The following is a 26,794-nucleotide window of genomic DNA, read 5'->3' on the forward strand; positions in this document are numbered from 1 at the left end:
GTAAACTTGTATTCGCTGATTTTAGGTCGTAAATAAATTAATAGATGATTAAGTTGAGTGATGGATTTAGACCCATCAAAACTAATTCTGACACAACTTGAATTGGACACACACAGATCGTTCATAATTAAAAGCCTAATAGCTGTTAATTAAAACGTAATTAAGTAGTGTTCATTGTTCAATATTTGTTAGTGTTCTAATTCAAAGCCGTGTTGTATCCCAATACAGCTCACACAGCGAACGGAATTCGAATACGTTGATGTCGGCATTACATATCAGTTAAATTTGAAGCGCTGACGCAATACGACTCACCACGTGTCGAATATTGCCATACACAGTGACGGAATATAGGGATTTGGTAGGTTTCCATTCTAAAGGCTTTTTAATAAATATGGCAACATTTTGTGACGTTTCATTGTTGCTGACGCGTAGTCCGGTGTTTTGTGAGTCACGTGAAGCCAACAGAAGTTACGTAACGCATACGTTTTTTTTTATAGTTTTTCATTTCTCGATGCGTCCTTAATGTGTCGGAATATACCGCGTTTACCCTAAGGGATAAAATAACTTTTCATTCAAACTAAACTCAGTTGCATGTTTAAAAATTACTTGAATCAAGTCATCCATTTTGAAGATTATCTCTTTTCTCAAAATAGGGTCAATTACAATAAAAACTTTGTAATAAATTTTAACTAAATTATGTGTATTAATTTCAAAGATACATTAAATTTGTTTCCTAAGGTTATTATGAATAAAAAAATTATTATTTCAAAAATCTTGATTAAGAATTTTTGAAAACTTTCATTTTGCATTAAAATTATGCTATTGTACAAACTGATCATTGGAAAATTAATTCTTATATATAAATTTGTCTATTTGTTTGATTTACAAAAGCATATGCTAAAGTCTGATGGTCTAACTGCTGTTGTAAAAATTTAAGTGCCCATTGGGAATTTACAAAAAATTTCAACATCAATATTTTTCAGAAATGGCAGAGCCATTCTCACCACAGCTGATGACTCTATCCTACGGCATCCTGAGCTCTGTCTTCACACAGGAGAAGAGTGTGGATCTCCTTTCAATATTTCATATTTCCCATGGATTGTGAGTATTTATAAATAAATTTCAACATACCGTAGGTACGCTTGAAGTTTAATGTCGAATTCATATGTACTTATTTCAGAATGGTTTCTTAGAAAATTTTACTATCTGTGTATTGCTGTTAAGCTGATAAACTTGAGACCAGTAATTAATTATTTATATACAGAACAATTTTGAGCATTCTTTTGATGATGGCTATGTTTTTGCAGCTGCATAACCTTGATGACTGAACGTCTAATAACTAGAGAAGGGCTTTTTTGCATGAAAGGGCATAATGCTCAACAATTGCCATTCTAGAGATCTTGATTCATTTTGAAAATTCTCAAACATCAGCTTTGTATTGTCACTTGGTGTTATAACAAGCTTCATGTGTCTGTCAATAAAAGTATATGTAGCAATCTGAGAAATTACTATTACTTTACATTTTCTGGTATTTATTGTTGCAATCATTGATCTAAATATTGTAGAATGAGTTATACTTGCTTTGTATTTTGTCAACATTTTTATTTCTTTTCAGTTCTTAACTGTAGCTGATGCTGAGGTGCTGGATGCCACTGCAAGGTCTCTTGCTGTGGCTGACACTGACCCTGAGGCTAAGCTGGCAGCCCTGCACTTCACACACTCAGTCCTACTTAAAGATTTTCCTCCTGAGGTGCTGCTTCAAAGACCTGCACTCATTAGGGTGCGTACATATTTAATGGCTGCAAACTGCCTGACGCTATGAGCTTAGGTCTGTGTGTGCATAAAATGCTTGTGGTTTTATTCATTTACATTAATTTTATTCCACAGTAATTCTCTACTATAGACTATATTTTAATGATAGAAAAAGTTCATTTCATCTAGAGTCATTTTTGCTTAATTGTGGAATAATTCAGTGGACATTATGTACCTATGCCTAATTTATTTCTGCAGATATTCATGACTTCATGACTGAAAAGCAAGTTAATTTATGAATGATACCAGTATATATTAATTTAACAGTTCAATGTTTATATGAATGTTGTTAAGCATTTGTGGTTATGTTCACAACCCATCATTCTCTATTTTTGTATGAGGGACATCTGTTAATCCTTGTAGAAAATTAAAATAAATGACTAGATAAATTTTAAACATATACTACGCAGTTAGGGCATCAGTTAGAGTGGCTTGGCCTTGCTAGGAAATGCATATGCAGCTCTACTGTCCGAAAATGTTTTGGAAGAAAATTTTCCTTTCTCTCTTGTTGAATCGGTGCACTTTGCTATCTACCAACCTGCTAAATTCTATTTGTCTTCTTTGCAATCAACACTGTTGTCCTGGTTTCTGAAATACAATTAATTTTTAAAACTCAGCAACTTGTATGTCAGTAAAACTTGAACCAGTAAGTAGTTATGGAGTTGTAACATATTTTATTCTCATTGATTGTTATTTGTGTTGAACAGAGCCTAGTTGGCTGTCTGGAGGACTCCGTGTGGCAGATACAACTGGCTTCCCTACAATGCCTTGTCTGTGTCTCGGAGCTGCTTTGTGAGAAGGCCTCCTCTGATTTGCAGCCTCATTCCACTGAAGTCAAACTAATGGTTGGTTGAAATGAAAACATTTAAATGACCTTGAAGCTCAATAAAGTGTGCATAATCTTGAAGCAATGTGTTGTTTTAATATGATACTTTCTGTATCTGAATTACTTTTCTTTTGAAAGTCCTCATTTGTGATGGAGTTTTCATTCTAGACAAAGTTATTACTAATTTTGTTTTCCCTAACTCTGTTATCAGGCAATTCCATTATGTAATAATGTAACCTCAATTGTACTTCGTTTCTTGAACGACTTGCGGTGTCATCCTGAAGACGATGGTAATTAACTCAAAGATCAATAATAATATAGGTACCTATATATATATATACATATATGCCTTAATATTTTACGTATGCTTTCAGACAGGAAATGGGCGATTCTGGGCAACAAGAGACCAGCCCATACAAACTCAGGTATATGAATATTTGTTATCAATGCACCAACCGGTTCTGTGCCCTAATTTTTGGCTGTTGCAACTTTTCAGCTTTATGGATAATCAAATTGTTATGTAATTTTGCAATTCCATTAATAACTTTTAAGGCCATTTAAATTATTTAAACATTATTTGTCTGGTCAAAGAACTTTATACTTTGGATATCATAGCCATAATTTTGTAAATTTTTTTTTTTTTACTAAATATTTAGCTATGTTGAACTTGTTGCTTGATGTGCAGACCAACCACCCCTACTTCACTCTGCCTGCTGATCCCCTGGACACATCACAACTTGACGAGCTCAAACCCCATGAGTTATCTATACAACAGTTTGCTTCATTACTACTCACATCTCCTCTTGCTTCTCTGCCTGTATTCAATAGTGAACACACTGTAATGAGAACTGCTGCGGCAGATCTCTTGAACTGTGTGCTCCAGTTACTGAAAGTCAGTGTGTCCGTACCACTACTATGGCAGTGCTATGAGAACTGTACAGATATTTCACAGAATGTAACACGGGGAGGTGATTTATCCAGCAATATTACTCGAGTTTTCAGCAGTGATGCAGAAGTACAAATTGTCCAGGATCTCGTTTCTTCCATTAAATATGTAAGTGTTCCGTGGTTTTGATACATTGCTGCTAATTAATATGACATCTATTATTTTCTTCCGCAATGCGTTTGTCGCGCCTTCTATCTCAAAGTAGGACATTTATTAGCATGCATTTCTTCTTAGTAACTTATCGCCTTAGACGCGACTTTGATTAAAATAATTAATTTTTTCAAATGGAAACTTATCGACAGGAGGGTTCACTTTGACCAAATTTTTATTTGCAACTGATGTCAGGTTACAATCATTTATGCATTACTTAGCTTCTACGTCTGAGTACTTTATTTTGAAATTAACTGATTGTATTATTCGTGAAAAGACTGCTTTCAAAATGTAATCATATGTGCAAAAGTTTTCCGGATTGTGAGCTAATAGTTGGAAATGATGCAGGTGTTGGAAAGCGTGTCTATGTCGCTGAGCAGCAGCAACGAGAAGCGCTGCAGTAGCAACGATCGCGTGCTGGTGCAGCAGCACTGCAGCGCCTTCATACAAAGCCGTGCTGCACTTGTAGCGTGGCTTCACACCTTCGCACAGCCCGCCATCTATACCACGCACGTATGTCAATACAAAAGAAGTGATTTATTAAAAGCTACCTCAACTCATGAATCTCACGAGTGTTAATCCACTACAAAAAAAAAGTGAAAATTGAATGAATTGAAAAGTGTAAAACTTCAACTCGGACGTGATTTAATGTAACTGATGCAAACACATGAAATTAGGATGGAAGAAGCTGTTATTGTTTTGAGTTGTGTTTTGAATGAATAAATGGAACGTAATAGTAATGATCTAGACACGAAAGTTGCACCAAGATAGTCAAGTTATCAGTGACGCATTAACTCGCGATACGGTATTACATTTCAGCATTCATTGAATTGCTCATTGTTCATTAAAGTGAAATAAGTTTTAATTTTTCTTCCATTTCAGCTGGTGACAGTGGCAGCAGCTGAGGCAGTTGTGCTGGCGATAGTTGACATTGACAGCTTACTACAACTGCTGCCTGCTCACTCATATGTACCCAAGCAGTCCCAGTCTTCCGTCCCCCCACACATGGAGTCTTCCTCCTCGTCTTCCAGCTGCTATGACTCACCAACGCAAAGCTCAACAGGAGCGGCGTCTGTGTCCTGGGCACAGGCTGATCTCTCTTATTCCTGCTTACCCACTGCCATGTTTTCGTGGGCATCGCTCACCACAGGAGATAGCAGCTTGGTGCGCTTTAATTGCTATTACTTATTACTGTCATGCCTATTATATTACTGATATGCCTATGATATTACTGACATTCAGCATGTAATTATATTGCCAATATTCCACTACTGTCAATACGACCCTTTGATGTGTGATGATACACGTTCTAATATCAGTGTGATTCAGATGTGTCTCTAAATAGTGTTCATTAAGCTTTTAATACCTTTGCTTTTTGTTCATATTGAAGTGAAACCATTTTTTCCGCCCAACAAAACGGCAATAACGCCTCAATTATATATAGGTAGATCTTTTTAGAATTGTTCTTTGGTGAAAAACTTTTCTCGTTTTCCTTATAATATGGAACCCTTTATTTTTTATTTTATTTTCAGATGAAATCAGAAACAATGAACGCACCTGAGGATCTTGTGACGCTACTTGCAGTGCTGGCTCAGATCGACAAACTCTCGCATAACCAGGTGACCGAATTTTGTTTATGTAGGTCGTGGTTAGAATCAGACGAATTAAACTCCAGTTTTTCATTCACAATCTCGTAAATAGGAGACTAAAAATTTATACGCATTTGCAAACTAACATTACCAACCACTCCTTTGATATTAACTGATATCTTTTATTTACTTTGATTTTTGTATAGTATAGGCGTAGTAGGATCAAAATGAGCTGAACGTATCGCTTTTCAACTAAAATTTGGGTAATGTAGAACGAAAGTGTAATCCGCTTTGAGAGTACTGGTATCAAACTGATTTCTGCTATCAAACTGATTTCTTTGAGGTGTAGGCTTCCTAAATTTGATCTATCCCTTGACTGATCCTAACAGGTGTGCTGCATAGTGTCAGTGAGCTGCAGCCTGCAGAGCTGCGTGGCTTTCATGCGATGCTCGAGCTCCAACCTTCCTGCCTTCTTGGAGCTTGCCTTTGCCTCCTTACCATCATTCCTACTCCACACCAGCAAGGTCTGTGTGCCTCGCTTAGGGAAGTACTTTGTATTTGCAAAAACTTCTCATTCAGCGGGATATTTTTTTCGGCTAAAAGAAATTTCTATTCTTGATATTAGGCTGAAAGGGGCTAAACTTGGTATAATAAGAAACTGGCCTATTCAGGAATACTTAATTTCAAATTGCCCAAGAACAACAAGGTATCGAAATCTTCTGAATAAAATTATTTTTAGACGATTTTTGTAAATGTTTGTTACCATTGTTGTGCGATTTTTCGGCCAACGACAATTATTATCAAATTGCCTACGGCCTTTAGACAATAAAAGCTTGGGAATATGAACTTTAATTGATAGCTCTTAATCTAGGTTGGGATCCGAATGCTGTCGCGAACTTGTGTTAGTATTTTTATCTATCACAATCAGCTCAACCTGTACTTCTAGCCTAAACTTAGTCCCAAACATTGCGATACACGAGTGACGTTGTTGCACTGTGGAAATTACTGGCTGTGTGTACTTATTCGTATTTACTTTGATCTCATGTTTGCTATGAATCTTCATGTGTCAGCAGTTGGATGTTGATGACCTATTTTAGTCGACAGGCCTTTTATTATTTTAGGACCTTATTTTAGGCCTTATTTTATTTTAGGACATCTCATTGTCTACTTATTTATAAGCATATTATAACTTTTTTCTATTAATCTTGGTATACCTTTAATTTATATTATATACGTTGCAGCTCTATGCTAAGAAACTGCTGGATGGACTTTGTAAGCAGTACGCTGGTGCCTCAGCGCTGCAACAGTCCTCCATGAGGGCCATCTTACTTCACCTCCTCTCCCTCCATTCCCAGCCTCATCTCGTAGATGTTGTGTAAGCCTTCAACGTGCAATATGCTTTGAACTCAATAAGAACTACGCGTTAAAACTAACTTAAACTAAAGGTTAAAATTCAAGTGAACCAAGTCTTAAAACTCATGTGGATACGCCTTGATTTTAATATGAACCACGTTTTAGAACTTACGTGAAGTACGCCCTAAAAATAACAAACTATGCCTTAAAAATAACCTGATCTACACTTTAAAACCAATGCAAACTACGCTTTTAAAACGAAGTGAACTACGCTTCAACCTTCGTGCGGCTGATAAGATAGAACTTTAATTTCATTAGGTGAACTGTACCCACACTAGGAACATTTAGATAATTGTCTATAGCGTGCCGGTATTGTTACTATTATACGCAATGACGAGAAATAGCTAAAGTAAGCTCTCTGTTTAAAAAAGTCCCCAGATGGAATATCTGCAAATACTTGCACGCGAGTAAATGGGCTGTCTCTGATTCAGTGCTAGGATTGATACCTCTTCATTGTATTAACATTTTCCTTCTCTTTAAAGTTGTCATTCTAATTGTGATGATCTACTGTAAGTCTCGCGTTTCATCAAAACTGGCGAACTGTTATTAGATGTACCGGGTACTCGTCAAGCTTCATTGATCAGGATTCACGTGCTGCAAGATTTGATTGCACGAACGCTTCTCCTTATTTATTTTGTATATTTCTTATATTTTTTATGGTTTTACTTATTTATTTTATATATTTATTGTATTTTTTATGCTTTTACTTATTTATTATGTATATTTCTTGTATTTTTTATGCTTTTTCCTTTATTATTTTATATATTTCTTGTGTTTTTATTAATATTTATTTGTGTGTTAAAGTTTATCGAGCCTGTACGCCATTGTGATGTCGTGCGTGGGCGCCGCTGCTGCAGCCAGCGGTCGTCAGCTGCAGCCGTCGCGCTGCTTGCTGCTGCTTCATCCGCAGCTCCTCAGGTCGCTCTTGTGCGCCTCTCTGCGCTGTGATGAGACGGAGGTCAGCTGCTTGTTGCTTGCCTTTACTGCTACATCAGTTATACATTATTTAACGGTATACATTATAATAAGGTATAAATTATTTAAACTCATGGCAACCGCGAGAAATGATTAAATATTTATAGGATATTAGTCCAGGTAAAGTTGAATGATTCCATAAACTAAAGCTCATATTTTTCTAAGTGATCATTGAAACTGTTTGTTTTAATATTATTTAATTGGGTAACTATTCAAAAAAATTTTGCCATGTATTTCAGTTTACTCTTTGCTTACTGACTGTGACTGTTCATTGGTTTTATTGGAAATCATAAGGTTCTACTATATGAAAAAATTCCATTATTAGGGCGAGAATATAGCAATAAATGTCTGTACCTTTCTAAAAGTTCTTCTCCTATCTTATATTTCAGCCTGAATTATTTCATTTTACGTTTTATTTTGTACAATTGAGATATTTTTCAAACATAGTTTATATTTGTGATAAACTTTGATTTATTTCATTCGCTTATATAGAAACAGTGGTCACGGAAAGCTGAGTCAGTGCTGCTGGTGCTGCTGAGCAGCGAGCATACGATGGGGGACGCCCTGTGGCGGCGGCTGTGCTTCAACATCTCCGTCGTATGGCCCCTCGCCAGCGCCCTCACTGATACCTTCGGTGCTCCACTGCTCAACGTCCGTCTTGCCTTCACCGCGGCCTGCACCAGTGAACACGACATCCGCTCCAGCAACCAAATCGTGAGAACATTTCTATTTGTTGCAGGTTCTTCAGGCCGTGGCTGCTGAAATCTTTCAGTTTGGAAGTGTATTTATTTTTGATGAATTCTGTGTTTTACTGAAGCCCAATATTCTAATGAAAAAGTCCCATTCAAATGAAACTGCTGGTAAGGCTTTGCTACCTCGACGGTCGATGTTGTTGTTGTTGTTGTTGTGGTTCCCCGGTCTCAATTTTACAAGATGATTGTGTGGGGAGCTCTCTGGCAGGATGGGCAGGTGTCTGTGTCTGCTTGGCCTATTCTGTTTGCGTATGTTTGTAGTGAGGGGTGGTGGCCGCAGCGCAGCCTGGCTAGATGTACTCTCTCCAGTCTAGAGAGCTGTGTTTCTGTGCTGCTTATGTCAGGTGGTGGGTGTCCAAGGACTTTGTTGTTGCCGGCCAGCTCCAGCGTTCTAAGTGTTTTTTTGTGCTGGTGTTGCCTTGGGGTGGGGGTACTGTGTCTAGTATGTTGGTGTAGTATCTGTGTGGGGTTTGCACTATTTGTCTGTGCGTAGGTGGGTGGTTGCGTAGGTAGTGGCATGGGTGTTGTGTGTTGTTTATGGCTGCGGCTATGAATTGTGTTCCTCTCATGTCGAGGTGTGCTTTTATGGGAAGTATTTTTGTTTCTGCATGAAGGTGTTCTATGGGGGTGCTTTGTGTGCAGCCTGTGACTATCCTGAGTGCTTGGTTTTGTAGTGTTTGGAATTTCTGTATGTTTGTGTTGGATAGTGCGGGCGCCTAGGCGGGGCTGACATTAGCCGGCACTGTTCTGATGAACTGTTTGTATGTTGGTGCTAGTGTTTCTTTGTTTTTGCCGAATTTGGTACCGCCTAGGGCCTGAAGTGAGTTGAGTCTGATGTTTGCGTGGTTCACCATGTTGTTGATGTGAGGGCCGAATGTCATGGAGGTGTTGTAAGTGACCCCTAGTATTTTTGTTTCGTGTGTGTGCGGGATCGGGGTCTTGTTTAATGTGATGTTTGGTCTGTATTGGTGCTCCTTTGTGTGGCTGGTCATTAATGTGTTTGTGGATTTACTAGGAGCAACCTTGAGTCTGTTCAGTGTGAGCCATTGTGATTAAGTGTTGAGATATGTTTGTGCTTGTGAGGCATATGTCTGCGGATGGGTGAGTGGATGTTATTGTGACGTCGTCTGCGTAGGAGGCAATGTGGATGTTTGGAGGTAGTTCGGGTATGTCGTGCATGTATAGATTAAAGAGTGAGGGTGATAGGACGGAGCCCTGTGGGACTCCGTTGGGTATGAGTGTTGTGTGTGATGACTGTCCTGAGTAGTGTACGTATGCTTGTCTGCCTGATAGGTAATTGGCAAGCCAGCGTTTGTTGTTGTTGTGTAGTGTGGTGTTGTAAATTTTGTTTGTGAGAGGGAGGCGAGGGATGGCATCAAAGGCTTTACTGATATCTATTGTAAGTAGTAGTGTTCTGTGTGCGGGTTTGCGGGAGTTGATGCCATCGTTTATGCTTTGTGTGAGGTTTGTGAGTAGTGTTGTGGTCGAGTGGTGAGGTTTGTGAGTAGTGTTGTGGTCGAGTGGTGAGGTTTGTGAGTAGTGTTGTGGTCGAGTGGTGAGGTCTGAATCCGTGTTGTGTTGGAGCAAGTGTAATGTGCGGAGTGGCTGTGTTCAGTATGAGGCGCTCTATGACTTTTGATGGTGTACCGAGGAGTGTGATTGGTCTGTATGAGGCGGCCTCAGGGGGTGGTTTGTTGGGTTTGAGAAGTGTGATTATTTTGCCAATTTTCCAGATGTATGGTATTTTGGAGTGTGAGTAGGAGAAGTTGGCAATGTTTGTAAGTGCCGTGATTCCGTGTGTTTAAGGTGTATATTTGTAATGTTGTCGGGCCCAGCAGCGGAAGAGTTTTTAATTCTGTCATTTCAATCAGCGAGTAATAAGTTGAACCTATTTGTCTGTGTGTTGTTAAATTTTCTTGTTTACTATTCAGCTTTTTTTACACAGTCAATGTTGATAATTCATGTTTAATTGACTTTATGCTTGATTGACTTGATACATGATTGACTTGATGCTTAAGTGACTTGATGTTCAATTGACTTGATGCCTAATTGAGATGCTTAATTGACTTGATGCTTCATTGACTTAATGTTTAATTGACTTGATGCATAATTATCTTGATGCCTCATTGACTTGATGCTTAATTGACTTGAAAAATAGTTGACTTGATGCTTAATTGACTTTATACATAATTATCTTGATGCTTCATTGACTTGATGCTTAATTGACTTGATGCTCAATTGACTTGATGCTTCAATTACTTAATGCCTAATTGACTTGATGCTTAAAAATGACTTGATGCTTAATTAACTTGATTCTCAATTGACTTGATACCTAATTGACAATAAGTTTCTGATGGTAATTACTGTTTTTACACCAGGAATTACTTTGCGATCTGCAAAGTCTGTACCACCGCACCGACGCCGTCCGCTGGGAGGCGTTCGCCCGACTGACGGAGAGGCTGCGGACGGCGGACGCTCGCTCTGCAGGAGGCCACTACAGAGCCTCCCTTGCCCCCGACCTCTTCCTCTTCCCCCCCGTGCCTCTCGTGCCAGACCACCACCATATTCAAGTCCAGGTGAATTTTCAACACCGTATGAATGCTGTCTCTTGTCTCAGTCAAATATTACCAGTATTTTTAAGCCATACTTGCTCTATAGTATCTAGTCTGAGTCAATTATTATTTTTAATGCATAGGTACTTGCTTTATACTGATACAACTTCTTGTCTTACTACCGACTGATATACACGATATTAATGTTTTGTGTGTAATTTCAGCCTCAGCAAGTGCTGAGACTAACAGAGCTGTTGAATTTATCAACACGTCTGGCCATGACGTCGAGTTTGGCTGGTGGCGCTGAGCAGCAGGATGAGAGGATGGTGAGCGCCATGTGGCGGCAGTTGTCGTACCTCAGTCAGCACCCCGACCACTGCACCGTGCTGCTCAGCACCACACCTCTGCACTGCTACACTCATGTACTCACACTCATGATGGTGCGAGTCAACGCGAGTAAATCTCTTGCGAATTATTGTGGAGTGATTAAAATAATGATTGGTTTCTTTGTGAGGTTATCGGTTTTCATTTTTAAAATACTTTAATTTTTGTGTTTAATTAACGTACATAACATTGGAACATCTTTGGATTTAACGTACATTACATGTAATTATCTTCTATCTACTATGAGTTTTCCTATTTTATGATTTTTTACCTTCAGATTGATTCCCATGTTCTGTTTATTGCATTAATTTCCTTTCTTTTCTGAAGAATCCATTCAATTTCCCTGAAAATGAAAGACGTTTATTGTTTCCCTAGACAGAAGAAAGACACAGGTTTTCGTTCCGCGACGCCGGATGTTGCCTGGAGGTGCTGAGGAACTGCGTGGCGCACAAGCCTGCCTGCAGACGAGCGCTCGCCGCCGACACCCAAGCCATCGAACTCGTCGCCAGAGGTGCGATGTTGCTCTCGGGGCGAGTTGTTCGTTCGTTTTAGTTGGAATTATTTGCGTTGTGTGTTCAGAAACTTCATTTATTCAGCAGCAAGAACTGGCTATTGTATCTATCAAATCAGGTTATGTATTTGTTGATTATCTCTTTTATATCGTGCCAGTTACGATGCTGTATATTCATGAAGATGCCACTTCAGAAACATTAGTTAAAATTGAAATCCTGTCTGTATTTTATATTATGTGTCTGTTTTGAAAAATTGCTTTTTTGTAGCCTACTACAATCAATTCATTTTTTGCCGAGTCATTTATATAGATTATTAGGCAACTTAATCATGGCAAAATGCAGTATTATTAGAATTATAAAACGCTTAGTTCATAATCATCATTAGTTTGAGTAGTTATGTTACGATGCAAAAGTGACGAGGGAATCAATCATGTGTTAAATTTTGCAAGTGGAACGTAATATTAACATTCTTGTATTTTTTAGCATCATTTCTGCTTGCGGATGATCATCAAGCTCTGCAGCATGGGGCCGTGCTACTCTTCATGCTTTTGTGTGAACCTCACATCATCTATAGTACCCGGACTTCTTCTAACACTTCTTCTTCTGCAAGAAGTCAACATTCGTCTACGCCTGGCGTCTCCTCCGACATGGCCAGTTTTGCGTCGATGGAAGATTCGTCTACAGGAGTTCATATGAACCTCCCCGCCGTGCCGCACATAATCAGTCGGAAGCTCCATCTTCCCTTCCTGCATTCGGTTCTGAGTGCTGAAGATTGTGCGGTCTTTGATCACAACCGCGTTTTTGTAAACGATTTAATGTCTATACGGGATCCAGCAACTAGTAGGCCTCCCTTGAATCGAGAACAGAGTTCCAGATCTCATCTTGGATCTCCTGAAAACATTTTTGCTAGTAATGAAAGAACTGTTGAAGCAATCGAACGAGCACCAGAACCTAGCGTTAATGATGTTAGATGTCTTCTAAAGGAAGCCTGCAGGCCCGCTCTAGTTATTCAGGAACTTCTCTCCGACGCAGAAAATGATGGCTGTTCTGAACTCGTCCAAGGATTCTTCAAGATGGTCTGGAGTGTGTGCAGCGCTGGAAGCATAACTAAAGTTCGTCTGGAAGTCGATTATTCTTCAAATTTCAGTGAATTTTTTACCATGACCGGTAAAGAAAAAATACTTTTCGAATCCATGCTTCCAGAATTGACCCTGAAAGGCTTATTACTTGACGTCGATAACGGCACCAACTTGAAAGTGGTCAAGAAGAAGTTGTGCCTGATTGAAAACTGCTTGACTGTGCACTTGAAACCTTGTATTTATACATTTTCACACACGCAAGAGAGAAACTCGAAAAGCATAGAAAACCGTACACCCTTCACTCCCTTCATGCTCAGTGAATCTTGGTGGTTGGTTCTAGGAAAGTTCATGACTAAAAATGTCCCGAGCACGATTGCTGAGCAACAGTTGTTTTGTCACGCCGTCGCTGTGCTGAGTCTTGTCTTGCAAGTACGTTGCCTTTAGGAGCTTTTCGTTTCATAACATTTTTAACGATTCCTATCTAAACATGACTGCTATGAATGTAGCTACGTACCTATATCGATTGTTACCTTTAATCTTTGAATTTAGCTTTTTCTCTCCCCATATGGTGGAAGATATTAGGAATTCATAGTATTTTACACTTTCAACAATAATTATATAACTTTTTGCTCAATTTCACGTGGGTTCATATTTTGTTTCATCAGGGTTTGCTGACAACGGACAGCCTTGCCTCTGAGTCATCAGTTGTGTCAGGACTGACGAGTGTTTTACTGATGCCGCATTCCGTCATCTGCTCTACGCTCCTAACTGCAGGTCTGTTGATACCACCATATCATTCATCCAGATTCTTAATTGAATGTTGTTCTTTAACTTGTGCGTAGTATCTCTTCTTAGGTCTCGGCTTATTAAGAAAAAATAGAGCCATGGAATTGGCAAAGAATCGGAGAATTTCTCGAACGTTTGAACATTTTTGCTTGCATCTACTTCATTTCATTCCTTGAAATTGAGTTATGTGGACACAAATTCCACCAGAGCATCAAGTTTGAACCTTTTTCAGACTCAATACCGTGCTACTATCTCTGACCATGAGCTCTTCTCTTTTGAATCTAGTTTAAATAACCGCGTAACACAAAAATGCCATAACTCTGAGAAAGATGATAACATTTACGTGAACTGGAGGTTGACAGTAATATTTTGATGCTCTGTGTTGCAGGCACCCGCGATTGGAGCGAGAGCGCCTCTGCTGCAGACCAGGCAAGATTGTTTGCTCGTTTTGTGATTTCGTTAGAATTTTATTTTCTTGTCACTCCTCTTTTCTAGTTTTTGACAATTTTCCAGCTTAAATATTGTTGATTTTTCTATTTCATTTAATTACGTTTTATTTTCGGTAAAATTGATCAGCTATTTGTGGCCATCCTCCAATGTGATAAATTTCATCGGACTGTAATTAATAGTCTCGTTTGTTGCTTATGAAAATAAATATTTGAAGTATTGTACTGTTTCAAAATATATCTACAGTCCATGTTTAAATCGTCTTTTTATCTCATTTATCACCTTCAATATTATGTTAATAACACTCTGCCCTTTTAACACTTTGACTCCGATTATTTCATCCTGTACTATTATTTCATTTTTTGTACTGTTTTTAAACAGGGTTGCCAGACGGTCATTTTTTTCGGGGCAAATTCCGTGATTTAGTTTTTCACAATTGCGTTGGTCGGCTAAAATTTATGATAGGGGTACTTCCGAATCAAATTCTAAGTACTGCAAAAAGAAAATAAATGGATTTTTATAGCGGAACCTACAAATAAACTAGTATATATTGAGTTATCGGCCTTTTTTGTTCTCGGCTTTGGCCGATTTTAGGTAACCTGAATTATGTACCACTACGTCCTGGAAAAATTCATTTTGTGGTACGCATATGTACCACTTCGGAGTCAACGTGTTAATGATTCGGTTATCATTGTTACAGGTTTGGTTCCGGGTGTTCACCAGCTTGGTGTCGCTCATACTACTGTTGACAAGAAGAGATAAACTTCCCGGTGTCGAAGCCCCCGGCGACCAGCAGCAAGCTCATCCTCAAGCTGAAGAGTCGCCTGCACGTAGCCCTGGGGAGCGTCTGGGTGCTGTGCTGTCGAAAGTCTTCTCGAATGTTATCCAGAAAGCTTTATTTAAAAATCCTTTCAGTTTGGGTTAGTATCGGTCTATTGTATTATTTCGTTACACTGAAATGCTGAAATGTATGATATGGCAGAGATAAATAATTGATTCTGGTGTTTAAAACTGTTTATCTGAGGTCTCATGTTTCTTGGTTCATACAAAGAGTGACTTATGATTTATTGATGGGGACTTGATTAGTTTTTTTTTCGATGACGTTCTTCATCATTTTGTTCTGTAAACTTCATGAAATGATTATCCTAGATTATATTGCTCTCGTAAAGATCCAACTGCTAGGGCAATAGATCCAAAGATCCAACTGATTATACTGCCATCGCAAAGATTCTATTTTCATCCTCAGCATTGTGCGTTCATCCAACAATTGTTCGAATCAATATAGAACCACGAGCGGTCTGGAATTCTTAGTGTGAATCTGCATATTCGGTGGGACTGTTTAGTGCACGTACGGTATATTTGCGTGTCTTGAAGGGTTCTGCTCTCTCTGACAAATGCACCGGTCGTATGTCCAAATAGTGCGCACGCACCATAAAACCAGCACATGTGTGCCGGTTTAATTTTGTTCCTCATCTAATTTCATTTAAATTAATTCTCAAGTTTAACTTTACCCCAGATTAACTTTGTCAGTTAACTACAATAGTTGAAGCAAAACTCGTTTGAAGTGCAAATGTATTGCAGGAGTTCTGTGCTGCAGCAGCGCATGCCTGGCGCGCCTGGCTGCCGCAGGCTGGTTGGCTGCTCCTGATGCAGCTTCCTCCGTCTTACGTCAGAGCATCGCGTGAGCAAGTAGCACTATATTATTCATTAGATATTCAAAAAAATAATGTCATTATTCGCGGGGGTTCATGTTTTTCTTCAATATTCGGATTCATGTAATAATTGTAATGTGATCCTTTTATCTGCTCTAGTCGTAACAAACGGATAATTTATACTGATTTTTTACCATGCTGCTCCCGTTCAATGAAAAAAATGCCGTTACTATTTGCGGGCGTTACTTGTAATTTATGGAAGTTTTGCTATCTACTGAACAAAGCAGTTCTGTTGATATTTCACTTATCTTGGATTAGGATTTTGGTCTATGAAATTTCTAAACTTGATAATAATGCGCACATTCACATCATAATTTGATCCAACCGACTTGCACTAAAGGTTAGGACTGTTGAAGTGCTTCCAACATTGGCAATTTTCCAAGCTATTTCTTGAGCAACGTTTGTAGTTTGTTTGTATGTGTGACATTGCTCGGATCTCTCAGTCTGCTGACGTGGTTGTCTGAGGGCCGCAGCCACTCGAACGAAGCGTTCCTGGGCCGCTGCTCAACTCTGCACGCCGCCGTCACGCTCTGCCACACCCTCGCCCACACTCCTCATATGCAGCAGGTCTGAACAATATCTCAGTCATTATATAATAACTCAGAGTCCTCGGTCCAGTTATTACTGAATTTTGTCTACAGGTGAGAAGTGTCATTTTCTTACCACTGAAAAATGGACTACCTTGTTGCACATTGAATTATTCTCAATTATCATTGTCTTGGCCCCTCTGTTCACTTATTTGCGCTGCATAGCTTGTGTAAATCAATATATAGAGCCCATGTGTAGGCGTCATTACTCGAAGAATTCTACGTACTGCATCTAATTAATTCTTTATAAAGCTAAGGGAGACATGTGATCAGGTGCTGCCGAGTCTGACAACTCCCCCCGACGCTGCACATCGTCAGCGTCGGCCACGGCTGCCGTGGCTGCCGGTGACGCTGAGTCACCGCGACCGAGTGGTGCGCAGCAGCGGCTGGCTGTCCCTGGCCGCGCTGGCCAAACGGCCCGCTGCCCTCAACTTCTTGCTGCGCTCTGCCCATGGCCGAGTTGAAATCTGGGACGCTCTTTTTACGTGAGTGTTGTGTTCAACGTTGTTTATTTATTTAATAAAACATTTGGTGCATGAGGAGCAAAGAAGTAGCGATGAGCGCGATGGAAAGAATACTAGTGCATTCATATGATCGGTATCGTTTTAAGGCAAAGCAATTTCAATGTCAGCCTAAAAAATGTAATCATTTTGATAGATGAATAAAATTTGGCTATTCTAAGAGGAAAAATAATATAGAGTAAATTTTTTTAAGCAATATGATTTATATTTATATTGTTTCTATTTTCGCTTCTTATAGAATACCTTCACAAATAAATACCAATAATGCCCAATTGTGCTGTATAATAATCACGTTGACAAATTCAAGGCTTATATTCATGTTAATCCGAGCACAGATGCATAACGTCTGAGCATCGCCCAGTGAGTGAGCGCACGGCCGCTTGTCTCTTCTTCGCCCACCTGGTCGCTGTTCTGCCAGCTCTTGCTGCCGGCGAGGGTGTCGGTCAGGGTCCTGAGGATAGTAATCCTGACGAGGGAACTGATGACCCGCTGCCTCCTCTAGTAGTCGACACAGAGACACAGGTGACTCTAGATAAATTTAGTAATAGGTAATAGATCCGACATGAAATTTGTAATTCTGAAGCCCTGGAAAATTAATTAATTTTTAATTGAAATTTATAATTCTGAAGCCCTGGAAAACTACTGCAGGAGGCCGTCACGCATTATTAAGCTCCAGCCTTACGATTGGATGTATCATGTTAGAGGATGTGCGGAGGAACAATGACCTGGCATAGTAAGGTCATGATAAAATGTTTAAAGAATGTGCAGAGGAACAAAGTCAGGAAATATTGAGGTCGTAAGCGAAAGTTTGTTCGCCGGAAATTATTTGATCTCAGAGATGAACGTCTCACGTTTACGATTGATTGCGAATGTGGATCCTATAAATTAACTCTTAATATAAATTTCTGAGCACAATGGATGTATCTCAAAGCATGTCTCCACAAGCTGTGTATCACGACCTTCGTTATTGGGATTTTTTTCACGACCTTCGTTATTGGGATGATGTGTATCACGACCTTCGTTATTGGGATTTTTAATATCATATTTTCTATCGGAATCTCAATTACTCACGTTCTCAAATGCGTAATATCGTAAGGTGCAAAAGTCTTTTTCTATTCTCTTTCTTTCTATAACGAACTCATTCATTTCTTCATATCCAGGCGAGCGTGAATGGTGCTGCAGGCGTCCTGGTGATGGCCGAACACCACAGCCTCTACAGGAGCCTCCTGTCGACCATCTCACGTCCTCTACTCCTCGCCCCGCCCTTGAACCCGGCGCCCTGCAGCGCCTTCTTGTCTCCGCGCCTCCTGCGAGCTGTGCTCCTTCTGCTCAAGAATCTCGTGGCGCTGCGTCCCCGCGCTGTCTCCTACAGGATCGTCGAGGAAGGCCTTGTGCCGTTCATCATCACGTCAGTTCGTTGTTTTATCCCAACTGATTGTTGAGCCGCGATCCATAGTTTGTTCCTCACTGCATTTTTTAAATCGATCAACTCGATTTTGTTTCTTTATCAGCAGATGTAAAGTTAAAGTTTTCACAAATTTATTAGTTACGTGTATTGAATTTTGGGGTCAATTTCCCAAACTCTTGATTGATTTCACTTGTGTTTACACGTATGAATATTCTTTGCTTTTTTATTGTAATCTAATGTAGAATTTTGAATATTTATTCGGTTTATTTTGTCATTTGGTAGGAAAAAAATGGTAATAATATTATTTCTAAAATCTTAATCGAGCTTGATTTGTGAATGTCACTTTCTAAATCAAATCTAATTTAAAACCGTCATCAAAATGGTTCTCCTCCTAAGTAAATTATCCCCTATTCGAATTAAGGCCAAACATATTTCTTTGACCATCATTAGTTGCGTTGAGGTTGAGTCCTACATCCCCATCACCCACCAGGCATATTGAGGAACTGTGTACAGCTCTCTGCTCGCCCGCTGCTGGGTCCTGTGCTGAGTCTTCCTCGGTGTGGACGAGCTGCCTGCAGAGCGGTGCGGGGCTCCTTGTAGCTCTGCAGCATCCCTGCCTAACCTCCTCTGCTAGAGACTCTTCTCTTCCAGACGCTCTCATGCTCCTGCTTTCTTCTGGTCTGTAGAGTAGTTTCCCCATCATGTTTCTTTATCCTACAAAATCAATTCGATATAAATAAAACAACTTTAAATAAGCAAGCCACTTTTTATTTATTATTATTTTTTAAAACAAATTTATCATACAAATTTGTAACAAATTTTCCAATCATTCGTGCTGTTTTTCTCAACATTTACTAGGGCTGATTTACCCCTTATGGTTTTCTATTTGATTCTTTCCATATCTATCCAGAAGAATTAATAACTTTATCTTCATTCAACTGCTTGTGTGTGAAATTGTTTAAAAAGGATTATTATGACGAAGTCAGCTTGATTGCTTATTATTTACCTTCTCTGTTTGAATAAAATCTGGTAAAGATTACATTTTATATCAAATTTAGTCATTAACACTAGTTACTCTGAATATTTTTCTGAACCGCAGATAAGTGGCCCGGCGACGCATGTGTCACCGCTGTCCTGGAGCTGCTCTCGGTCTTGACGGACTGGCGGGGCGATGGTGATTTCTGCGGAAATTTTGATCCCGTGCAAAACTCCAGGCACAATGAGCGCAATCCGAGCCCTGCCGGCGACGAGGAAAAATTGCAGCATCATTACTGGGGCTGTCTCCGTGTAGTGTCGATGTTGGAGTCGCAACATGGAAACTTGTTTGTTCCACTCATACGCGCATTGCATGTAACCTCTCAAAAACCAAAGTCTTCTACCATGGGTTCCCCGTCAAACCTTTCTACATCGTGGAATTCAGTAACTCCTGATGCTACCTCGTCTTCCAATCCGGCATTAGAACAATGTTACTCTACGGCTCCTGCGTCATGGGAGGAAGCAAATATTGATTATTGCGCTCGTTGTAGGCAAATAATGTCTCGGGTTGGTGTGGAAAAGTCTCGTCTAGTGCTGAGCTCTTCAGCTTCTTGCTTCGTGACGCTTCTTGTGAGCGGCCTCCTCCAGTACCGCTGTCTGGGCACACACGGTACAGCGCCTCCTCTCCTGGTCCTCACCAATGCTTTGGATGAACCGATGATGCTATCATCGGGAGAGGTCAGTGCTGGTCATCAAGTCTTAGCGGAAACATATTATTGGCCCTGCATGCACAGAACAACTAATTGCTCTTATAATGCTATGTTAAATATAGCTCTATTAATCTGCAATTCACTGCTAGGTAATTAACCTAGTTCATTAACAATTTTTACTGCATTTATATTGTTGAGAAACAATTTTGTTGCAGATTTAAAATTTACGACCTAATTTTTTGATTAGAGTGCTTCAATAATACTCGGGGAGCTGCATTTACTAATACGGTATCTTATGTTCTGATGTTCTCTTGGCATTGAAACTAACTTTTGGCGTTCCAAACTTGTATTTTTTAAATTGTTATTGGAATAATCAAATTTTTGTGGTCAAGAATGTTCTTGAACAATCTTCAACGTTTAGCCATCTAAAATAACTGATCGTTCCTTCTAACAAAACGATTTTTTAATGTTAAACTTATCCGTCAGAAATTAAAGTATTATATTTAATCAAAGTGTTTCACCAGCAGACTGTGTATGCAGGCTACGAGTTGGCTCGGCACCTTATCCATTTGATCTCCATGATATTTTCTCCGCTGGCATCCAACGTGCCTCCTTCGACCTTGTCAACTAAACCTGACTGTGCCGCCAAGAAATGTTCTTGTCGCCACGCCGAGACATGGCACGGCGCACAGTACATGGAGTGCCTTAGTCAGCTGGCTGTCGTCAGCGAGTGCGCACGTTACGCTTGCCGTCACCTCGGCCTCATACTGTGGCCTCCTCTCATCAAGCCTTTGGAAGAACTGCCTGTCATTATTCAGAAGAAGTCTGTTCATCTAACTGCCAACTTGCTCACTGATAAGGTTTGTGCTTTTAACCTTTATGAATTCATTTATCTATGTGTCAATTTAGGCTGTGAAAACTTTATTTTCTTAAAAAGAAATTTATACGTGTCAGAGTACGTAATATTTCTTGCACTTCGCAGGACACGCGGATCGCTGCATCACAAGTCTGTCGATGCCTTCGCTTGCTCACGAACGTGCTGAGCGTTTCCGACGATGCGCGTAACCATAAGAGGAAAGAATCACCGAGCGTCAACTGCGTGCATCCTGTTGGGAACCATAATGAAGGATATAAATCTCCTCGCAATTTGGCGGGAGCTGTAGGTGGGGATATCAATGTTAACCTTCAGCTTGGTGCTAGAGGAAATTTGAGTAAAGCAGCTATTAATGGTGCTAGAAATGCTAGCGCTAGAGAACATTCTGATGGCCATCAGGTCTTTAGTCGTCCTGGAGACGCATGGGATGGTGAAGGAGATGATCTGGAGAAATTGGTTCTCCCCTTGATACATCAGATGTGGTTACCATCTCTACACACGCCTCAACTCTTGCGACACGTCCTGCTGCTCTTGGTTGCCTGCACCGGAAGAACTTTGGGTTAGCTTTGTTTTTCAATATTTGCATTTGGTCAGTCATTTGCGAGTTATTAACATCGGCGAGTAATTTTTGGCGGTTTCGAAGTGAAAAACGTGTGATTATAGCTGTTCTTCACCAGTAATATTAATTTAATGACTGATTCATTCAAGTTTTTGAGAGCCTGCAAAAGGATACCTATTGTGGAATGCAGAAGGATATTGTCCAAGCCTCTTTGAATTGACATAATTTTTTGTTCATCAGTGACTGAGGGAATGCTGCACTCGAGCGCCCTGCAATGGTCACTGTTGTCGCCGCAGCGCAGCAGTCGGCCGCTGCTGACGTGCGTCGCACACCTCGCTCTCCAGAACGTCAATAACTTCCTCAAAAACCTTCCTAGCCGCGCTAGTAAACGTCCTGACAAAGCCGCTCAAAGTGAGTCAAGGAAACTTCCTGAAATTTTGAAAAATATTTTCTTTGTTGTTTTTTAATGCTGACTTGATCATATATTTAATTGTTGATGAAAAATTTTAGGCTTTAATAATACTAAAGCATATATATTGAATATTTTATTTAGGACTTTAGGTCAGCTGAGAATCAATCTTGTGATCAGTTTGTAAATTTTGATTTACCTGAAAACGACTATTTTCAATGAAAGCTAATGAGTTAGTGAATCCCGACTTAGTGAAATCGCCGAAAATTTTCAACATCATCGTACTTTCAGGAAGAGAGCAAAGCTCTCCCAGTACCCCTTCTCCTACACCCTTTGTGCGGGGTGCCAACACTACCCTGCTGGGTGGGTGGGTGCCTGTGCCCGACTCCACCACCCTCCTGGCCCTGTATGTCCTCACCCATTGCGCCCGTGCCCCAGAGGGCGCCTCCGCCATTGCTAAGGTGATTTGCTTTCTCGGTGCAAGGGTTCACCGTCTTGGGAATTTTTGTCTTCAACTTTGCTGCGTTTGTATACAAATACTGCAAGTAATGGCTGTACTGTCGCTGCGAACGCTTTAAATGAAGTGTGTATAATTGTATTGAAGTCGATAAACCAACCATCAAATTTAACCCGAAGTTAGAGTGCTGTAAATAGACCGAAACTGCAGTAGCCTCTGACGTAGGTTAAAAAATCCTAGTGAAATTAAGGTAACAGAAGTTTTTTTAACATTGAATATATTTATTACCGATGTTTATAATCTAACCTGATGTAATAACTCCAGCATTTGTCAACTTCTGCATCGCATTTGATTTGAATATGTTGAGAATCAATATAATAATTTAATAAAGAAGCCATGGAAATATTCGTACATGAGCAGACTGGTTGGAAGGTTTCATGGAAGAACCGTAGACCCTAAGGTGATGATGAATTTTGTAACGGGGCGCTGTATACCACGCACATTTTGATTGTTAATTGAATCATAATTAGCAAGAACAATAAACTATCGCAACGCACGGTTTCCCTAAATGTAAGGGACTAACGTTGACCGCAACTATTACCGTGTATTTTCGACGCACGCTTTGTTCCGCGTGGCAGACGCCAAAGACAGAATACGGGTCGGGCTTCGTACCTTTCGTAATACAGAAGTAAGCACTACTTCGCATATCCTAGCTTTAGCCAATACTAATCACCTGGCAGCATTAATCTGAATGAAATGGGTTCAACTGTGTAGTTCAAGCCACATAACAATAATTACTGTATTTTTATAGCCGAAAAATGCAATTGTCATATTATTTCCAGCTTGGTGGACTAGTGAATTCACTGATCCGTGCGTGCGGCGCGTGTAGCCCTGACGGCTGCGACATCCAAGAGGCCGTCCTCAAACTCCTGCTGCTGCTCTCCCTGCACCCTGGCCCGCGTGCCCTCATCGTCAAGGTGTCTAGCACTCACTCGAATTATTTTATGTATTCGATCCAACTGTAGCTATTGGGTAAAATCAATGATTTTGCATTGCTCGGTGTTAGTAGACCCTTTTGTATACTGGCAGTAGAAGAAATTCTGTTATCTGGTGCTTGTATATTTATTATTTTCGTGAAATTTCTTGTAAAGTTCAACCTATAGAATTCTATAATAAAACTGATCGCGTCTGGCGCAACTAGCATCTCGCAGCCACTGAGACTCTTGTACCACTTAGTTTGTCTGCTTTATGCGCTCTCTTTGTTGGCTCTATCAGTGCTCCAGTATTCATATTCAGACGATCAATTTTCCAGTAAAAATTTTTTCGGTAAAATTTGATTTTACTGGAATGAAGTATTGACGGATAAAATATTTTTCGAATTTACCTAAAATGCGGTGCGCCAATATTATGGCGCATTATTTTATTAAAATGCAGTGCACCAATACATATTATGCGGTGCACCAACTACATTGAATCACATGTATTTGTATCGGCTTCATTAGCACATGACACTTGATGCTAAATACTGTTAGCTTGACTTCTCATGCAGAAATGGCAACCACATGCGATCAACAAGTTCCACTCAAATTATTGACCAAACTATCGAGAGTACCTAAAGTTCTAGCCCAACACGGCACTATCTGTCTGACGCACCAATTAAAGTGCGAGACACGCAGAATAGTCATGAATAAAACTAAGCAAGTAATTAGATGAAGTGCACAATAGTTTGACTAAAAGATTTAAGAAAATTTGCACATATCAACTTTATCAATTTGGGGAAAATCGCGATACAAATTCGCATTTAGACTCGTTTCGTCTAATGTAATAACATAATTGTATATGCACTGTAAACAAAAAATGTTGCACACAGTGCCCTGACTGGGTAAGGTGCCTGCACAGCGGCCTCACTATTGGCGGGTCTCCGCTGAACCCGAGCGCCTTGCGCCTCCTGACCAGCCTCACTGCCGCCCCTGGCGCCGTGTCGTCTATCCTCGCTCACGGTGCGATTCTCTTATTTTATTCATGCCTGGGCTTTTGTAGCCTAATGTTTTCTTTACGAGGGTCTCTGATGATAAAGTTGAGTGTTCGTCTGGCTCAAACGTGTGCTGCTAATGATTATGGCCTGTACGTAGAAATTTTTTTAGACAGACCGCCGAATTTTGAGTTATTAACAAGATCCACTCTAAAATTTCATTTATATTTGAATAGTTTGTATCGGATTTACTTTCCTAGTAAGATATGATTGAGCTTGAAAAAATTGTTTGTCTCGTAAGAGGATTTATTGTTTGTCTTTAATGTTTGTCTTTGATGTGTAAAATTTACATTACAACTACGAGAGTTCCTGCCACGATATTAATAAAATTTCGGTCGAAAACGTTGCCATTCTTGGTTTGAGTGTTGATTAAGTTTCCGAACATTGAGTAAAAATTTCGTTCTACTCTCATCGCGTTTGCAATTGTAATGCTCAGGTGGCTTGTTGAAGGACTTGGTGGAGGCATTGTCAGAGTTGTGCGCCTACGATGACGAGACCGACGACGCTGACCAGTTAGATGGCTCGAGGGCGGTGTTAGTTCAATACTCGGCCGGCTACTGCCTCCTGGTGCTGTTGTGGGCCCTCGCGGCTTCAGGGCACCGAGCGCTGCTGCCGCTGCGTCGTTTGGGGGCCTTACCGCTTATGCGCCACCTTCAGGAGACTCTCCGAGAACAATCTGAAGTCCTCAATAAGCTGATATTTTTATTAAATGAGTAATCGCGGTCTCATAAATAATAAAGACCCATCTCATAATAAAGATCTCTTTATTCTGTTCAGATGGAAAACAAGGTTCTGTTGTTCATACAAAACAATTTTTTTCTGTAGCAAATCCTCTTCTTCTATGCTGAAAACTTCTGGGCTAAGAAAGTATCAAAGTTTCGCTGATGAGTTTTGTTACTGCCGTACATGATCTTGGGGCTACGTCTGTTTTCTCGCCACAAAATCTATGGCAGACATGGACTTCCTGTCGTTTAAGTTACATTTGTGTAGTTCGAAGTCCCCTGGATTGATCTCATGCACAGAATATTGACGCATTTATAATGTCACTGTCTGCTAAAGCATGCAGTGGGGTTTTGACGTGGTAACGCCTTGTAGCTTATGTTAAGCACTCCCGTAAATTTAATAAAGCTGCTCAAGTCGAAATATATTAACCATAAGGATGTAGCGTATTCTAACACGCCATGTAGTAGCGCTATTCTAAAACCAAAGATGGCTTGCCAAGTTACCTCTACTAAACCGGCTCAATGTTGCTTTAAAGTATTCATTTTGTGGGATTTCGAGGACCTGGCGTTAAGCTTTATGTCATATAAGCCTGAAAGTGATGATTTTAATATTTGTTGGTTATATTTTTGTACGACGGTGATTTTACCTCCTAAGTCCGCGGCCTTCTAAATTTCAATAAAACATTGTGTTGAGTAAATTTTCTTTGTTTTCCTTTGTGTTTGAAAAAGCTTTGCTGAGATGCTTCCTCAGTGCGTACTGTGCGCTAGAGAATACTTTTATGTAAATCCTTTACTTAAATTGCGAATAAATCGTAATAAAGATTAAAACCATTCAATTTGAACTGCCATTTGAAATATTGGCCATCGGTTTGAACTGCCTTTGCCAACGACTGTAATTGTAGTCCTATTTAATGTCATCGACTTCATTCCATTCAGCACGACCTGATGGGTTTCTTTTGCGTCAATGACGTGATTTATGATGACTGATGGGCTAGCTATTTTGAGTGCCTGACCCAAGTGTTCACTGACGTCAATTGAACAAAAGCGAACAAGTGCTTCTGTGATCGATCTATTGGACGGGAACGTTAGTGCTGGAGGTTTACTTGAACTGAGCATTGACTTCCTTTGTCCAGCGTTGACGATCATTGTTAGATACGAATTGCCAGTCCCGCACACCGATTATTTTGACGAAAAGCGAATGCTGTCATTAATAAAATAAAATTCGTACTGAATTCAACCTTTTCCCAATGACTTGCTTGAGTTTTCTGTATAAATTATTTCTGGCATAGCTTAGTGTGGCTCTTTGTGTGGTGCAAATCGTTTAAATTAGTTCGAGTGGAAAATATGAGCATAGATTAAAGAATTGATCTAGGTTGCTTTGTGTTGAATCTGTCACGAATTTTCCGCGGGGCCGCCAGCACGAACATTATGATGTACATTCTCAACTGGTACAAGGCAAAATTCCACATGATGATGACGATAACCTTTGTTGGATTTTTTAACGTTAAAGCCTGAACTGATTTTAGGAGCGTTGTATTGGTTTAACACTTAAAATACAGTCTTACAGAAATATTAGCCAATTAATCAATGGAAAATATAGCTGGT

General features: G+C 39.9%; 2 protein-coding genes across 2 annotated transcripts; both read left to right on the plus strand.

Annotated features, from left to right (window-relative positions):
* The first annotated feature begins 1,152 nt into the window (after nt 1-1,152).
* Nucleotides 1,153-6,702, plus strand: LOC125178425. The gene is made up of 10 exons (XM_047882137.1): nt 1,153-1,167; nt 1,616-1,780; nt 2,520-2,657; nt 3,013-3,063; nt 3,324-3,692; nt 4,083-4,247; nt 4,617-4,898; nt 5,267-5,353; nt 5,713-5,847; nt 6,565-6,702. The coding sequence occupies exons 1-10, from the start codon at nt 1,153-1,155 to the stop codon at nt 6,700-6,702; spliced, it is 1,545 nt and encodes a 514-aa protein (XP_047738093.1).
* Nucleotides 6,703-7,537: 835 nt separating this feature from the next.
* Nucleotides 7,538-25,887, plus strand: LOC108671334. Its single transcript, XM_047882136.1, has 23 exons — nt 7,538-7,694; nt 8,204-8,425; nt 10,842-11,039; nt 11,240-11,455; nt 11,775-11,910; nt 12,395-13,419; nt 13,656-13,764; nt 14,165-14,205; nt 14,924-15,143; nt 15,805-15,904; nt 16,379-16,502; nt 16,796-17,007; nt 17,379-17,565; nt 18,204-18,451; nt 18,942-19,129; nt 19,551-20,164; nt 20,664-20,996; nt 21,119-21,569; nt 21,810-21,980; nt 22,270-22,439; nt 23,278-23,412; nt 24,306-24,435; nt 24,904-25,887. The coding sequence occupies exons 1-23, from the start codon at nt 7,566-7,568 to the stop codon at nt 25,182-25,184; spliced, it is 5,640 nt and encodes a 1,879-aa protein (XP_047738092.1). The 5' UTR covers nt 7,538-7,565; the 3' UTR covers nt 25,185-25,887.
* Nucleotides 25,888-26,794: the final 907 nt, after the last annotated feature.

The sequence above is a fragment of the Hyalella azteca genome, unplaced genomic scaffold (genome assembly GCF_000764305.2).
Source record: "Hyalella azteca isolate HAZT.00-mixed unplaced genomic scaffold, Hazt_2.0.2 contig9714, whole genome shotgun sequence".
Classification (NCBI taxonomy): Eukaryota; Metazoa; Arthropoda; class Malacostraca; order Amphipoda; family Hyalellidae; genus Hyalella; species Hyalella azteca.

Excerpts from the sequence above, each read along its gene's own strand:
- LOC125178425 (XM_047882137.1), top strand. Across the intron at positions 1,781-2,519 it reads AAAGACCTGCACTCATTAGG|AGCCTAGTTGGCTGTCTGGA; the intron begins GTGCGTACATAT and ends TGTGTTGAACAG. Across the intron at positions 4,248-4,616 it reads CCGCCATCTATACCACGCAC|CTGGTGACAGTGGCAGCAGC; the intron begins GTATGTCAATAC and ends CTTCCATTTCAG.
- LOC108671334 (XM_047882136.1), top strand. The coding sequence starts at position 7,566 with ATGTCGTGCGTGGGCGCCGCTGCTGCAGCCAGCGGTCGTCAGCTGCAG. Across the intron at positions 11,040-11,239 it reads ACCACCATATTCAAGTCCAG|CCTCAGCAAGTGCTGAGACT; the intron begins GTGAATTTTCAA and ends GTGTAATTTCAG. Across the intron at positions 24,436-24,903 it reads GTCGTCTATCCTCGCTCACG|GTGGCTTGTTGAAGGACTTG; the intron begins GTGCGATTCTCT and ends TGTAATGCTCAG.